This window comes from Malurus melanocephalus, unplaced genomic scaffold (genome assembly GCF_030028575.1).
Source record: "Malurus melanocephalus ecotype Western Australia unplaced genomic scaffold, MMel_1.1 scaffold_26, whole genome shotgun sequence".
NCBI lineage: Eukaryota > Metazoa > Chordata > Aves > Passeriformes > Maluridae > Malurus > Malurus melanocephalus.
Genome location: NW_026623258.1, coordinates 2,945,229 through 2,962,625, shown reverse-complemented (window position 1 = coordinate 2,962,625; position 17,397 = coordinate 2,945,229). Strand labels below are relative to the sequence as shown.

General features: G+C 36.8%; 1 protein-coding gene across 12 annotated transcripts in view; it reads right to left on the bottom strand.

The window, feature by feature from the left end:
* The window catches only part of PUM2 (pumilio RNA binding family member 2), a 67,402-nt gene that overhangs the window by 26,779 nt on the left and 23,226 nt on the right, over positions 1-17,397 (bottom strand). For 6 of the 12 annotated variants that reach the window (XM_057390446.1, XM_057390450.1, XM_057390438.1 and 3 more), the window contains exons 3-10: positions 13,407-13,512; positions 12,936-13,123; positions 12,125-12,297; positions 8,871-9,141; positions 8,492-8,585; positions 6,521-6,646; positions 5,204-5,343; positions 3,355-3,493 (exon numbers count right to left, since the gene is read on the bottom strand). In XM_057390446.1, coding sequence (XP_057246429.1) covers positions 3,355-3,493; positions 5,204-5,343; positions 6,521-6,646; positions 8,492-8,585; positions 8,871-9,141; positions 12,125-12,297; positions 12,936-13,123; positions 13,407-13,512 — 1,237 coding nt within the window. The remainder of the gene's footprint in view (positions 1-3,354; positions 3,494-5,203; positions 5,344-6,520; positions 6,647-8,491; positions 8,586-8,870; positions 9,142-12,124; positions 12,298-12,935; positions 13,124-13,406; positions 13,513-17,397) is intronic. The other 6 variants (XM_057390447.1, XM_057390439.1, XM_057390442.1 and 3 more) reach the window with 2 other exon arrangements.

Below are 17,397 nucleotides of genomic sequence, written 5' to 3'. Positions count from 1 at the left end.
TAAACCATTTATATTTCTACAACCACCACAACTCTGCCTATGCTGTAACTCCCTGTGTACCTGCCATAATGAAAYTGAACTTCTATTTCATACTACTCACTGCAATGTCACACTTCAAATTCCCCTAGGTAATAAAGCTAAAAAATGCTATGCCAATAGATAGAAATTGTTTTTAATTCTTTACACATAGGTTTTTTTTCTCAGACCATTCACTTTACATGCCCACCTGCAGGCCAGATGCACCATGACAGTTTTCCTGTGCGAAGCACATAAAAAATAAGTTGTATCTGACCTAGTCAGTACAATCAATGGAGACTCTGGAGGGATTTGGCTGCCCAAGTCATTTATTTTAGTGTAAGCTGAGCAGCTCTGCAGCTTCTGTACAGCAACTGCACAAGGGAGATTTCCACAGAGAACAATGACTMCTTAGACAGCTGATGTCACAAGTAGACTCCTGACTTTGGATGATTGAGCCAAGTCCAGATGTTGCCTGTGACAAGGACTGGTTTTATTTGTAAGAAGAATGTTTACTGATTGTACTATGAAATTGGGAATACCCTTTGACTCTCTCATGCACGTATATTCAAGCAGAAACACTCTTTTTAAAGAATCTTTGTTATTGAATGATTTGCTCAATTAACACAGGAAGAATTTCAAGTAGAATTGAGCAACTCCTATGTTGAATACATTTCACATTTAATGGTTTTAAAAAAGAACCTTGTATCAGACTTCAAGTGCCCAGAGGGGACTACAGGAAGGCTCGAGACTTTTTGCAAGGGCATGAAGTGATAGAACAAGGGGCTTTCAGCTGAAAGAGTGGAAGAGTGTAACTTTGCATCAGRTATCAGGAACAAATTCTTTACTGYGAAGGCAGTGAGGCACTGGCATAGGTTGCCCAAAGAGATTGTTGACACCTCTCCCCTGAGRGGTTCAAGATCAGAGTGGATGGGGCTCTGAGAAACTTGGTCTAGTGGAAAGCTCTGTAACAAGATAATCTGTAAGGTCCCTTCCAACCTAAACCATTCTAYCATTCTAGGATTTTCTGAAAGGAAACTTAACAGTGACATTCTGTGAGAAGTGACCTCACTTTCAGACGCTTTCTCTCTGCATGTACAATGAAACAGGTATCTTAAGCAATACAGGAATATACCTCCCTAAATAATYAATGAAGAAACACTTGAAATATCARATTTGAAAATAAATCAAATAGTTGGGATAACATGAATTTCATCTAACACAAAGGCTGTGACAAGGAGAAAGCAGSTCAAATATTCTAAGGACAGTAGCATGGACAAGCTGAACAATATACTCTCACTTACTAGCTCATGGTGAASCCAAACAGCAAATATTCTCTCTGTAAAGAATATTCAAAAGTTTGAAACTCAGTTTGGACCTTCACTTCCTTGTAAAACATCTTAGTCCATTGAAACATGGATTTCACACTTCTTAACCTTGTTTATTACGTGTGTTTGCTATCTAGGACTCATATTTTGGTAGCCAGATMTTATTTAGTCATCTTGACTCAATTTTATAGTAAGGGATTAGAAAAAGGCATCTCTGGAGCAAAATTCACTTTATCATAAATCAGGTAGCTAAAATAGAGGCAGACAAATCAAGAGTAACAGTTCCTATTTCTCTTCCCTTAGTACGAATGGAGCCCAAGCATCTCTCTCAAATACAGACATCRAACGCAGTAACTAGATTCCCACATTAAAAGGCTTTTATTCATTTCCTCATCCTGTATCCTTCTTACCCTAAAAAGAGGAATTACYAGCACTCTCCATGACTCACTATGAACACATCTGATGATGACTGAAAAAAATAAATGTCTTTTTTTATATTTTGAGCTCTATTCCCTGTAMCAGTGTGGTTGGTAAGGCTCAAGTCAGTTGCACACAATTCCTATTATAGAATAGTCTGAAATATATTCACAAGAATAAAGTTCTTCTCTGGCTCTCCAGGCATGCAGCATCAGACAGGATAAAGCAGAAATCTACAATGGAAACCAAATAAAAAAGGCTTCTGACCTCACAGAAAACCTTTCAGGGCTTGTGGAAGAGGAAAAAAAGTCTTCAAGTACCTTCTTCAAAGTACAGGCTCTTGCACTACTGAAGTTTCGTATTTGACCACTCAGTATTACTTCCAATCACCCCCTGGAGTGGGGCGGCTCTTTATGGGCTTTAAGAGCTACTCTTGAGACAAATACTCCAGATTCAAAGAACTAATAAGTAACTATAAACAAACACAGTCTACACCCCATCTTAATAAAAAATAGTACAGCTAAGCCTTTSAGGCTTGTGCAAAGATGCTTATAGCATCTCTCACATGCCTCACTGTTTGCAGGCCTTATTTACTGCTTTGGGGAGGTGCAGAGGTACCCCTTGGCCACTGTCAGGACAGCACTTTGCTGATTCCTCATTTTAGGACAAAGATGCTAAAAGCTGAAGATAACTACTGAATGAGGAGAGATAGAAATTATAGTTATAAAAGAAAACAGACAAGAAAAACAGAATAGCCAGTCAGTTCTAGAACCTAAAATTCCAGCTAGAATGTAAAATATGTTCATGGGAGGCCAAGCGCACAATGCAGCCCCAGAGCATGGAGGTAACAACTCCGACTTCTCCACATTGCAGGGCATCTCAGACCTGTATAGGTCAAAGGAATGCATCAACACTATCTAAATTAACTATGTAATCTAAATTAACTATGTAAAAGAATCAACTTTTATACTAAAGATTGGCCAAGCAGACAAATTCCTCTTGCTCAGGTAACTGTATCAAACACTTAGAAGTGATGCYGAACTTCAAGCTAACCATTCCCCAACACATGGACCATTTCTCAGTAAGTCGGATGCCATGCATGCTAAAAGGATCTGAGGCTCCAAGCTTTGGAGTGCTTCCAAGCATTTTGTGATCTTCAGATATGATCAAGCAGTAATTTTCTTTTAAATTTCCTAATTTTGGATTCTGAATTTTAGGCATTATTATGTCGCAAATAAGTTATTTTGGAAAAACATAATACTTCCTGTTGCAGAGGAATGAGAGAACACACGATTTTTAAGACTACATGTAGTTGCTTCATTATACRTKAAATTATCTTACAGAAATCTACGAYATTCCTTATGCATACACTTATAACAGTAAATACAAAGATCCAAATAACAAACGCTAGAGGAGTTCCTTGTTCTCTAAAAATACTGTGCCAGTATTTTAGACCAACTGAACACCATAAATCTATAAAACTCAATTCTAAGCATCTTATCATAAACGTAACAGGACTTCGTTAATCTGTTACCTAATAAYACCAATATTATTACTTTCAGTGAGTCTCTTAATCCACTGATAACATACATACCTGGCATGCCTGTAGCAAGACCCTGACCAAAAGCCAAAGCTGGATTTGCTGCTGCAGCTGCTGCAAGTGACTCTGCCTGCTGCCCTTGCTGCCCCTGGTTGGGAGTGAGCGGGCGCTGAGTTGCTCCAGCTCGCAGGACCTGGAAAAGACCGACACAACACCCCTTCCTTAAAAGGTAAGGAAGCAAATCTATTATGTGCTAACAAAGGTCTAGAACAGTTGCTTTGAGTATTTGATGCCTCTCAGCCCTGATTTTCATTTTGGGAATATACTGCACCTTGTTGCTTTCATGGATATACACATACAAAGAATAAAGGATATATACTATTTTGCTGACAAACGCRACCATAAAATATCTGCCCTGCCCTGGACAGCAGGACTCAGGTATGTTCCAATGGTAATGAGKATAAAGGAAGGAAGAAAATCTGTAAGAGTTCTACATTTTATGACCTACATTATTTATTAACTGATCACCTGACCTTCCTTGATAAATACATTTGTTTATGTTACTTCCAGGCAATTGAATGATGTAAAACCGAATATTTCAGCACTTGTAGTAACTTGTCTAAATAATTAACACTCCACTGCCAACAGTGCTGTAAATAATGCACCCACTAAGTTTTAAAAATTCACATAACACTCCATCACCATGCAACACAGGCGTATTTTATTATGTTCCRACAGCAAATCTCCAGGAATCTGATYGAAAAGCAATCTAAATTCTTGCAACTACTCTATTTCTCTTGGTTAAAATCAACTTTTTCAGGTCCAAAATAAGGGTGAAATACAATTTACAATAAATTCCCACAAAGAACTGTATAYGTAATTTGCATAAATCGGATATTAATTTTATAGAGAAAACAAAAAGACGCTGCAGAGATGATATACATTTAGTTACCAATGCAGGTCACTGAGAAAAACAATCAGTAGGAAGAAATACCCACCTGAATACAGAAACAGTGATGAAATCCTGGGTATCTCAGACTTCTTATATTACATTTCTATGAATGGCACTGAAGTCAACCATATTGGTGACAAAAATCTTGAAATACTTACATTCATTCTAGTGCAAAGTTACTGCAAAATTTGGGGTTTTCCTTTATCAAAACTGCCATTTATTTATACTGGAAGACCATATAATAGTTCAAAAATGCATCCAGAGTAGTAATAGAAAATTAGCATTTTTTTAAAAATTATTTAAAGAAATGGAAATTTCAACAAGTTCTTGTAACAAGTGCCCAGTCTTGCTTTACCAAGGCAAAAATAGTGTATGGCACATGGTGATGCTGAATTACAACTATTGTCACAGAAAAATAAGGTGGGCAATCCTTCTTCCCTATGAAGCAACAAAACTACTGGTAACACCTTTATTTCCCTACTTATTTCCCTACTTTTTTCCCTACTTTTTTAAGAGACAGAAAAATGTGTAACATTCATTTTTCCAGCTAATTTATAAAAAAATGCATCAAGTTTCCCCCAAACTTAAAAGAAACAATATCCTCTTCAAATTACRAGAATTTATCTTTTCATCCCCTTAYATCAGTTTTCTAGATGAAACTTYACAATAATTTCCTAWACAGGAATTATTACCTGCACACATACATAACAGCACAGCAACCTGAATGAAAAAAAACTATTTTTAAAGATTATTGTTTTAAAAAATGAGACTGTAAAATAACTTTAATATAGTGTAAGGCAGYGACAATCAGTAAGAAAACTGTGAGGTTTTAATATTCATTTATCATATGCTAAACCACAAAATCTGAATTATGTAAAATTTCCTAGCAGCTGACCCTCACACACAGAAATGTTAAGGTAAGGCACCTCTGCCTTTTCATGCTGAACGTACCGGTTGCTGTCCCTGCTGTGCCTGGGAAGCCGCTTGCTGATTTGCTGTGGTATTTGCTGCTGCAGCTTGCTGCTGGAATAAATTGGCTGGATACACCCCCCACGGAACACCATAATACTGAGGYGGAACCACAGCAGGACCTAAAACCAGAAAGCATGATTATTCCATCTAGTGCAGCTGCTTAAAAGACCATTTGTAGCATCCCCCATTGATCCATCTTCTCAATGTCAGAAGAGAAATCAGTATTAAAAACCAGGAATTCCTGTATTAGCTAAAATGACACATGAATACAAATGGGTTCATTTAAGAAATTCACATTTAAGTCATATCTCCTCTATGAAAAAAATGAGTACCCTTGTGAGACTTAGATGACAAAGAAAAACCTTAAAGCATTAAGGGTCTGTGTACCAAAGAACATTCAAAATCAGTTTTCATGGTTGGAAGAAAAGATCATTTCAGAACATAACAGAATGAACAAAATTCGTCCTCTTGACAGCAATGTACCAAGACTTTGATCATCTATGATTCCTTCTTTCTGTATGATGCCTTTGCTCATAAACACAACTATTACCTTGGYCTCCCCTGCACACTACATGATGCTCTTCAAAGTGGGCACACTTGACTCTTCCAGTCTATTGATGAAGAACCCGTAGAAGAATAATCTCGCTGTATCATGGCATTGTGCATATAATGCGTTATGTATACATGTCTTTTAGGTTTTTCTACTGCCTTCCTTGTGAAACCACCATGTGGAAACAAAGGTGTGATCTTTTTAAATGTTATGCTCAAGTCTGAGCATTAGCTGGGACTTRAATACTCAGTCATGTTGTTTCACAGTGATATCTAATAACATTTTAAGAGATTTTCCTGGGCTTGGAGTCTCTCTATTGTGTGGGCCTTTTAGCATGCTGGAGACCATCTTTATTCTCATACCCACTGGGAATGAGAAAACCTAGAATTAGAAAATTAATACATTGAGTACAAACATACAAGGAAAGGTTAGCCGTTTCATCTTTTGAAAATAAAACATACTGTAATGTCAGATGCACCTTATTAAGAATAAACTCTTTTAGAACAGAGAAAAAGCTCTAATTTTTGTATAGGAAAGTCCAGTGGCAAGAGAAACTTGGAATCCATATACAATGAACTGATATCCTTTGTATTTTAGTAAAAACTTTCAAAATGGCAGTATAAATTTTCCTACAAGTCTCTCCTGCCAAGAACTACATTTGCAGAGAATAAACAGGACCGATTTCACTTGTTCCTCTTTTCATTCAGTTGAATTATCAAGACAGACACTTTGTAGTGTTCAGTTACCTGCTAGGGTGGCTGCTGCAGCTAATCCAGCTGCGGTGTACGGGTCAGTCCCTGGAGGAGCAGCGCTGATAATATACGGGTTTGGCACAAAAGCAGCTGGGGCCAAGCCTGCRGAGAATACGCCTGCTGCAGTAACAAACAGAGTTTCATTGCAGCCAACATTCTTAGCAAGCATCATCATATTCACACCACCCAAACCACACAGCCTATCTGTTAAAATCAGAACTGCTTGTACTCTGGAAGCTTTTAAGAGCAGGTACATAATTACAGAAATCAACACTTCTATGTCTTCTCACCAGTCCTTACTTACTAATCCCAAGGCCTAACAGCTTTGTTTTGTTGGTCTACAGACTCCAAGGAGGTTTCTATAATATGTGTCTATCCACCCTTATAAAGAAGGGATTATTTAGCGGAATTTATCCTGTCCAATTTTAACTATCTGAAAGTTACACTAGTCTTGCAATGAAATCTGTAGCAGACAAGCCATCTAGGGTGTGAAGTGAATCAGCCAGATGAAATGAACCACCTGCTACAGACAAAAATCTCTCTTCACTGATAATTAAGATAAAATTTAACCAGATAAATTAAGTCAGATATCTAGCTTTTAAAAAGCCAGCTATGAGATGCTAATCTTACTTCCAAGAATCCTAATTTGATATAGGACTTGTAATGGAAGAAGACAACTGCAGAAACTCGAGAAAACAAAGCATCGCTACCCAATTTCCCCTGTCAGTTGGGTCCACATAGTTCATCCAACACTGCGTGAGCAACTTCTGCAGCAAGCCAYATCAAACTGCCCCCCTTCGGAATATTCCTTGATAAATTTCTATTAATATGCACATCAGAAGAGGCTGCATTTTAAAGAGGAAAAATTCAGCTGACTACTCAGTCAGCACTTCATACAAAGTAGGAAATTCTCAGCAGTTTAGAAGTCACAGACAGGACTTGTGGACTCACACAACATCTCAATCTGCCATGCTTCCAGCTCTCAGCCTGCATTCATCAGCTACATAACAGTAAAGAGCTGCCACTTTTCAATCCCACCTATAGGCTGCTGATCCCTGTCGRAGCAGACCTCCCAATCTAGCTAAACAAGCTGGTGGGAAAACTCATTTGCAGGAGAATGTGGACACAYGCCACTAGAGATGCTTCCTACTTCTGCTTGCCTTTCTGATCCTGAGAACCCTTTTTTCCTCACAGAGGAAAGAGTTTTATGCCCACATCTCAACTGCCCAGTGAACTGGAGAACGAAAATTTTTAAACTCCAACTATCTCCCTTCCTTAAACAAGTAATTGCTTCCATGTGTGTTCCAACCTCCCTCACCCTAAACACYGACAACTTCCCCACAGTGGAAGATAAAACTGTTGTCACTGAAGTAAAGCTTCCTTGCTGAGTTGCAGCACACAAAGACCTTTATGCATTAAACTAATTCACAGAACTAAAAGAATTAGCTTCATCACAGAAGTATCTACAATAAGAAAGATCAGAAAGAGCTATCTGTTTAAATGGTACCATTAAAAAGGAAAAAGAAACGCTTAATCAACACAATATGATTTCAAAATTCTGCTTTACAATGTTTTTTAACTGGATTACTAAAAATACTAAACGGCAATAGAATCTTAGAATTGCATAGTAGTATTCATTAAACAAAGCTAGTGTTTCCATTACTGCTTATAGCAGTAAAGATTTAACTTTTACTCCTATCAAAATTCACATATGATGCTACAGAAGCAAATATAAGTTTTATTTCTCTGTATACAACTGTTCAAAAGGGAAAATGTACAACAGAAAACTTCCTCTAAGGACAGGACAGTCTTAGGCAGTCATTCTGAGCAGTTTTCACAAGAACCACTACAATGAGCCAAGGGATTTATCTGAATTAGAAAACTGGGGATAAACTGAAAGGATTCTATCAAAGYAAAACACCCACTTCTGCCAGGGACACTTGCTGTACTGTACAGAAACCTCACCTATGTGTGGCTGCTGAGCTGCAGCCAGTGCATATTGCTGCTGCTGGGCTGCTGTCAACTGTTGAACAGTCAGAGCATTAGTCCTCTGGAAAAGCTATTGGGGAAAAAAAAAATGCATTTCAGTGTTCAAACGTCAAGGCTATAATATATTTGGATTTGCTTACYAGAAAAATATTTCAAAGCAAATTTCTGTAATAGTAAGTTACTAAACTAGAAAATTACGCACCAATATTCTTCTAGATTAATTACAGTTATTTGTCCTTGACTAAGYCACAGACAAAATAATAATCAATGCATTGTTTGAATGCATTGAAACATTGATGACTGATTATGAAGAGGATAACCAACAACTTAAAGGATCAATTAGTACATTACTAACCTGCTGCTGAGAATTGTAGTCAAAAAGCCCTACAGTAGCTCCTGAAGAGTCCATTTGTACCTGATTGCCAGGATAGTCAAACTGTAGAGAATCAAGACCAACTTGTTCCATGGCATCTAGATTCTGATTTTCCGGATTTGAAAATTCTTCTACCAGAGGCTTATGGGCCGTAGGATTGGGAAGTGGACCTAATCCTTCTGTGGTGCTGGGATTGGGGCCCAGGCGTTCAGCAACTTCTGTTGGGGAGGCTTGTCGACTTCCAGGGGTACGACTGTTCACAAGAAATTTAAGATAGATTCTTCAGTCGTAAAGCCATGCATGGACACAGTACAGTATTTCTACTTTAAAAGCAGCTCTGAACTCAAGAGACTTTACAAAGGGAAACAAYAGACTCATTTAAACATTTTCAACTAGCATGCACTGATGGCTCAAGATGAAGGATACATTTAAGTCTAAAGCATAACTTTTGGGGTTTTTTTAAGTTTAAGATCTGTACAGGTCTTCAAATCACTTGTGAGAAAAACAAACTGATCTGTGAGGCTGTTTTGTGAAACGTGGTCATCTGCAAATTTTGGGATGTCTCTACTGTATTTTGGGAGTAATGTGAAATGTACTGAAGAGAAATTATAAAAAAATGGCTATGAGCATCTCACGCCAAAGTAGAGAAAAACACAGCAAAATTTCAATTGGAAAAGACAAACATACAATATAATAAGCATTTTTCTGCATCTGAAAAACAAACCCTATTATTTTTACCTAGAGTAATATGAACTAATAACTGCTTCATTTAGCATTTGACTAAAGCACTTCATTTCCTACACAACTGTACGAACTGATTACACTGTACTACACTGATGATTGATGGGAAAAAAGTGTTCCTAATACAATCCTGAACATCATGTACAATATCATAGATACATTATTATACATCTGAATTAAAATCTGACTCTCATCTGACTGGCAGTATTAACCACATTCCCACAGACTACAGGGGAATTTTTGTGCCCCTATGAACACCTACAGTGAAGTGTCAACACAGTCACATCCTAAAGAGACTCCCAACACTGTTTGGTTAATGGTGTTTGGTTAGGTTTAGGTTACCTTAATTTGGAGTGGTACCCCACCTTCTGTGTTAGACCATGYTGTTTAGACTATTGATTTTTACTGGAGAAAATCTAAGTTAACTGCTAGGAAAGAGGTGTGTGAGAAAGAAAATCTATGATCCTTTAACATTATTGTGTTGGCAGAATTTGATGATTGTATATTGTTTCTCAAGAAACTTCTGGTTCAGTTTGCTTTWCTTGTGAAAACTGGGCTCAAATACCAACTGCCATCTTGCAGGAAGAACCTGTGCTCATTCCAGCAGTACAATGCCAAACCAGTTTGCTGAACTGCTAATTCTAGGACAGAGACACACCTTCAGTACTATCTGTTCTGCTTCCTCTTCAGGGCTCCAAAGCCAAAGTATCTGCTCCTAACTGAAGCACATGACTAATGCAAAGAAATCTACTAGTCCTTATGTAATGGCTGATAACATTAAAATCTACACAGCTAGAAATCAGCCTTTTTGAGAGTTTATTGCAACAACACTGTATGATTTGCTACTCTAGACAAAATATTTCAATGAAAGTAGAGGGTTTTTTTTCTAGAGGTTTTTTTAATGTAACAAGCACCCTCATGATGATTGTCTATAACATGCTGGCTTACCATCTAAGTATCCTAGCARGCAACCATGTCTTGCTCAAAACTTGAGTTTAAAGCCATTTAATATTCCCTATTCCCCAAGTGAAATACAGCATCAACAAAGAGAAGAACAAAAGGAAAAAAAGGCAGTTATTTCAGTACATACTTTAGTTTAAAAACGCTACAAGTACAATAAAAATACAAGGAGGAGGACAGGATGAAGTTTCTTTGTTAATACTTATGGTTAGCTAATATAGGTTGCTTCTTAYATTGGTGCTGTTCTGTTGCTATAGTTAAAGTTGTGTCAATACTTCAATTATAAACCTCTGTTTGGAGGCCTCTATTCTACCACTTTATATGGTCCATTTCAATTAGATGGTGCTTTTTTTTTGAGAGGTTTACTGGCTTTGGATGCTTTTTTGCATTTGTGTATTTTTCGATAATGTCTCTCTTTAAATAATACAGAAGTACTTTACAAGCACCTATTTCAAAAATGAAATAGATACTGGTAAAGAAAAGTAGGACACAAGTTATTCTGTGTTTTCGATGTGTACCATGGAAGGTAAACTTATTTATTATGCGTATTGCAGCATGCATCTGAAAGGAGCCAATGTGAGCTCTCTGGTACGCCTGGTATTATATTATTTTCATTGATACGTCTTGGAAATAGACTTAAAGAATCCCTCCTTAGCCTCAGGTAAATATACTGTTTAAAGTGTAGGAAATACTTACGTATGGGATTTAAAACATGCATTTTAAATACTTGTTCAGTAATGAACTAATGAAACCACAACTACTTGGTCGTGTTCATCACATTAATACAAATTTATGAGCAGCACTCTAGTTCTCTATCTTGTTAATTCTTCTGTATGACACTTACAAATGCATCACAGTCATTCAAAAAAGAAAGATTAGCCTTAAAAAATACCCAATTTAAAATGCAGTTTAGTATTAAGAGAAAAAAAGCCAGACTGGCTGTGCTRTCATGTAAGAGTTCACTGTTCAAAAGCTTGAGCTCAGTCCACTCTTTTTTTCCCTACAAACACAACCAAACCACAACACCATTCTATAGGTGACATTTAACTATATGAATAGGAAAATACATTGTCAAAGATATTGTTTCTATAAARACTTATGGGGAAATGATTAGTTGTGTTAGGCTGTGGTATCCACCAGCAAAATCAAAAGGAATGTTAAAATTCTGTAGGAATTACTCTCTACAAGAACACTCAGATGGCAAAAGTTAAGAGTATTAAAAAGAAGCAGAGAGAGAAAGAAATTTAGTTTGACATTAAAAGGATTAAAGTTTTCATCCCTCTTTAATTCACTACATTCAGAAGGTACCCATTTACTTTTAGTAATTACTATGTTAAGATGAATTTGTCTCATGAGAAGTGACACACACATTAATGACATCCTAGGAAACATGTGGCACAGTGGGAAAGGGAGGACTTGAAGGGGGAAGAATCRGTCTGAAGCTGGGTAATGTTTAAAGCTGACACACAAACCAGAACTGTAATAATGCCCTTAAGTGACATGCTTGTCTTCTTGAGAAACAGTTAAAAGCTTACTTAAAATCTTTGCAATCGGCATCCATTCCATTTGGCAAACCTCTGCCATTTATTTTAGTAACATCCTCATCATCTCCTTGTTTAAGATCTCTGTTTTTGTCCTCCTCAAATGGAGAAGCCTTGCCTTTCTGATCTCCTTTCTCAGGTCCATCTGTTTCAGCATCTCTAGTGCCCTGAGGAAAAAGAATCTGTTTGATTCTGAATATTGAACAGAACACAATAGGAGCACCACAAGGTGACCTAATTCTACACTACAGTGCACGTAAACAATACAAACAGTTTGTTGTCAATGAAATTGCATTTGGTGGGTAACTTGGTCATCAAGTTTCAACCACATGCAATTAATAACTGCCAAAATGTGAAAAGGAATGCCAAGATTTATAATGGAAGAGCTAACTCAACCTTAACTATAGCCGTGCTGTTAAAGCAGTAACACTTTGAATTAAATAAAAGTTTATTTCATACAATTAAAACATYCAGTTACAAAACAAACCCGCATGAAAACATGGAACAGGAAGATCTAGAATAAAGTTCATCACACATTTTAAATTAAGCTATTTGCAGTCTTTTTCCTACCTTTAAATAAAGTTTTTAGGAAAGCTCTTTAACACAGCTATTTAGTTAAGATTCCCAAACCAACCACCTCCCTCTTCTGCCCCCTCCAACCAAGGAAGACAGACAGACAGCAATTACACATTTTCTTCTAAAGAGAGTTAAAAAAGAAAATCAGACAAAGAGAATAGAAAAATATAACCACGTAACAAAGACTATAGCAGGTAACTAGACATGCGTAACACACTGCATTACTTACAAAAGCTCCTTTCCTAAAACGGGAATCCAATTTATCAGCTGGAGAGGAACTTAACACATATTCTACCATGCTCACTCCAAGGCCACCACTTTCTGATCGTGGAGACAATACAGCATTTACTTCACTGTTTCCATGAAAACCCTGTCCAGGCTTTCTCTGTACCATAATAGGTTGGGACATAGAATGGTCTGTTAAAAACAAATAAATAAATTAAACTATTGTATTTTTTCAACATAACTTGTAATGTTTTTGCATTTCATTGCAACAGCRATATTAAGGCAAAAATTAAATTAAAAATTTCTAATCAGTCTCAAAAAGTGTTAATTGACAACAATCACCATGCAGTATACATTTTCATAACTATTATTAAAAGAAAATCAAATTTAATACACAATTTTTTAAAGAATTTGCTTTGAAACAATATTCAATAATCATGACTAATTTTTCATTACATATACAGCAATCACTTACGAGGAGTTCCCCATGCAGTCTCTCTCCACTCGTCACCAAGGAATATCCCTTTTTGTCCATCTTTTGCTGAATCATCAGGTTCCCAAAACTTTTTGGCAGGTAAAAGCTGTTAAAAAGAGAAGATGGTTTTATTTAAATATGCCTGTAAGWGGGCAAAAATAGCAATACTACAAAGAGGACACACAGGTAATTCATTTTACATAACAGAATCACAGAATGGTTTGGGCTGGAAGAGATCTTAAAGATCATCTACTTCCAACTCCCCTGCCATGGGCAGGATTGCCACTTACTGAGCAGGTTGCTCGGGCCCCATCCAACCTGGGCTTGAACACTTCCATGGATGGGGCAAACACAGCTTCTCTGCAAAACCTGTTCCAGTGCCTCACCACTCTCACAGTAAAGAATTCCTTCCTTATAGCTAATAAAAATATCTCGTCTTTCAATTTAAAACTGCTCTCTCTCATTCTACCACTATCTGCTCTTGTAAAAATTTGCTCTGCCTCTTTTTTGTAAGCCCCCTTCAAGTACTTTATGACTGCAATTGAGGTCGCATTGAGCCTTCTTGTCTCCAGGCTGAGCCACCCCAGTTCTCTCAGCCTGTGTCCTCCATAGCAGCAGCAGCAGAGGTGTTTCAGCCTTCTGTCTCTGTGGCCTCCTCTGGACCCACTCTAACAGGTACGTGTCTTTGCTGAGCTGAGGACTGATACAAAAGTCAGCTTTTAATAAAGCAACACACATTGYTGAGGCAATAGTAACACTTGAAATCTACTTCCCATTACTGAAGCCAATGCTGTAAAAAGGAATTGCTAAAATGACACCAACGGGATTGAGATTCTGAGGGTATGAGGAAGAAATACAGAACATAGAARCAGCTGTGAAAACAGCAAATCAAATTAATCCCTGTGTTAAATCAAGACAATCCTCTCAAAAGCTTTAACTAACAGTGTCTTCTTTCCAAAGACTAAAAAGCTTGGCTGTTAACTAATACTGTGAAAACCAGAATGAGCAGCAAGCTCTTTGTGAAGTACTCYTCACTTGAAAAAGCATCATGTTCCAAATTTTAAAAAGTGACTAATATACATGGTAACAAGTCAACTCCTTTARACCATAGGGCTGTTACAAATCTGTGACATTTATATGTGAAGTTCTACATACACTGTCATTTAGGCGTATGTTTTTTTTTCATTCCTACTTGTAAAACTTAAAATGTCATGTTAGATCAGTATCACGTCCTGTGCTGTCTTCAACGACAGAAGGACTTAGTGTGATATGAAGGAGAAACACCACACAAACAAGAATCCCTTAAATATTAGCAACCTTTTCGCTCTGATTTTACTACTTTATTCCCATCAGTACCATATAACTGCCAAACTCCASGTCACATTTTTTCTATATATAATTWAAAAACYGTATTCRCAGACTATGCATTAGGAATTTGACAAGGTCCGTTAACAGAAACTAAAGTGAAAACAACTTGCAAAAAATACAGGGAAAAAGAGAGCTACACAATCAATCAGATTCTGCATAATTTAATACTRTATTTAGAAGTTTACATTTTGTGAAATTAGAAAAAACAAACATAATCCAATTAAGCTGTTTGCAAAAAAATCAATACATTCTGGAATTTTGCTTCTCTGGTAACTTAAATGACWAAAAAATTCTTCTGAACTTCACAGCTGCTTAGTATGAGCCCTGACAGAACTACTAACAGCAGTTAATATATAATACAGGTATTTMTTAGTGTAACACTGAAAACACTTGTGAAAACAGCTTCAAGAGGAGGTCRGTAAGATTGCCTCTCACAGGCCCCAGTATTAACACTGCTCCTCTGGACCARCTTAAGGATTGCTATTTTTCTGTGCTGCCCAGAGCTCTTACCAGAAATGAAGAAGTTTGACTGGTTAACCTTAAATCCTTGGGTTCCTTACAAAAATTAATTAACATAGGAGGATCCAGGTCAGTGGATGACAAACAGCCAAAGCTCACCAGAACTMCAGGAGAATGCTACCCTAGCAGGAAGTGCTATACTGTTGTCATCTGCCCTGACAGAAATCCCCACTCTCAAATGCATTGTAGAATCACCACCAGGTGTCAACCAAACATACTTTGCAAGTAGCAGGATATTAAGTTTACCCCAAATTTAAAGAACGAAGTTGGCCATCAGAAGACAGAAAAAGATCAATGGAATCTCACAACTGTATTTCAACTAAAAAAGACTACAAAATCCAGATCCACCTATGCAATCCACAYATCAGTTTTAGCTTTCTATTTGTAACAGGTTTGCAATACTACCTAATTTTCATTTTGTAGGAGAGTAGTAGAACAAAARGCAAGCATCTAATGTTATCTATGAAACCTTGGTTTTGGGAATCACATTTTCTTTCATMTGCAGTCTAAGCCAATTTCAAAAATGTGTCCATCTAAGAGCTTTGAAAACACATAAGTGAAGGTGTCACCACCTAACACAACCTTGTCAGAATAAAAAAGATCTAATATTATCTGGAGTGCCATAAAATGAGAATCAATCTGAAGTATGCTTACCCTTGAACTATTAAATTCCACYATCAGACAGATATGATCAGATGACTCAGTGTTAAGAACAATAAGCAAATTTAGATCAGAACACACCGCAAGACCGGTTTTGAAATCAAAACTCATTCACAGGATTTACATCAAAGGGAAAACTGTTCCTTGGTAGAAAGAAGCAATAATCTTCCCTGTAAAAGTACAGGTTGTTTTGGGGGGGATTTTTCTGTGTGTTGCTTTATTGTGAGAGTTTTTCAAGATTGGTTTTGTTCTTTTTGAGGTTTGTCTTCTTTAAAACTATTTACCCTCAAATTCCAAACAGATAAATTCAACTGCTTTCAGTCTTCATGTACTTTAGCACAGAAAGAATATAAAGTATCTTTAACACAAAACATAATGCATTATCCACACTGAGAGAATAAATTTAAAYTACTGACAATTTAACAGATTTATACAAACAATTTTCATTAATATTTCTACACAACAAAGTCCCTCAAATATTTAAATAAATGCAATCTTACAAAGTTAACAATATTGCAACTCCCTGAGAGCCCCTGATTTAGATTTATTACTTACTTTGACAGATAGATATGACACACACTATGCTCTTTTCAAATGCATGYTTTAGCCATTGGATTGTCAAATAAGCAGGCCTAGCAGTTGTCAATTCTTTTAAYTGTGGAATTAAAATAAAAGAAGTACTTTTCAGAAAAACTAAACAAGTGTATTCCTCTTTGACAGACAGRAAAAAAAATGTGCTTAATCTAAAAGTCATCACAAATTAATCCAAGAAGCTAAAAATCCTTGTGCTTTACTCTTTGACAGCATGTATTTTGCTCAACATTTTCTGCATTTAATCCAATAAAACACAAACTCCATATAGACATATCCAATTCTCAGTAAAAATAATGGAGAAGGTTGTCCTATTTCTCAGTAAACTCTCCCAAAAGTACACTACATGTGTCTTTTTCAGTATCAGCACTGATCGCTGTTAGGTGTCTGCCAGTTGAACAAAGCCCTTTACTACACRTAAATAATAATAACCAGTTATGCTAAAGCTGCCTCTTAACCAGCTCGGATATGAAACTGCACAGACTCCATTACTGTCTCTTCAATTAAGGATTTTCAAATTTTTTTTTAAATTTATTTTTAAGATCAGAAGTTATTCCTACAGAGCTGAATGAACACCTCAGCTGAATTTCTCTGAAGTTTAAACATTAAAAATGATACACTGTTCCTAAAATGAAGTGTGTTTCAATCCTGTACATTAAACAAAGAGCAGATATCATCAAAAGAAGATTTTCTGTTCTGTTTGCCACTAAGTTTTGTGTGTGCATGCAGTGGTTCACATTAAAGSTCCTGGAGTCCTCTCTGCTTGCCCTGATACAGCAAACAGATGCTTAGAGAGAAACAGCACCATGYGTTCTTATTTCTTCACAATACTAACATGACCTTGCAGGTCACC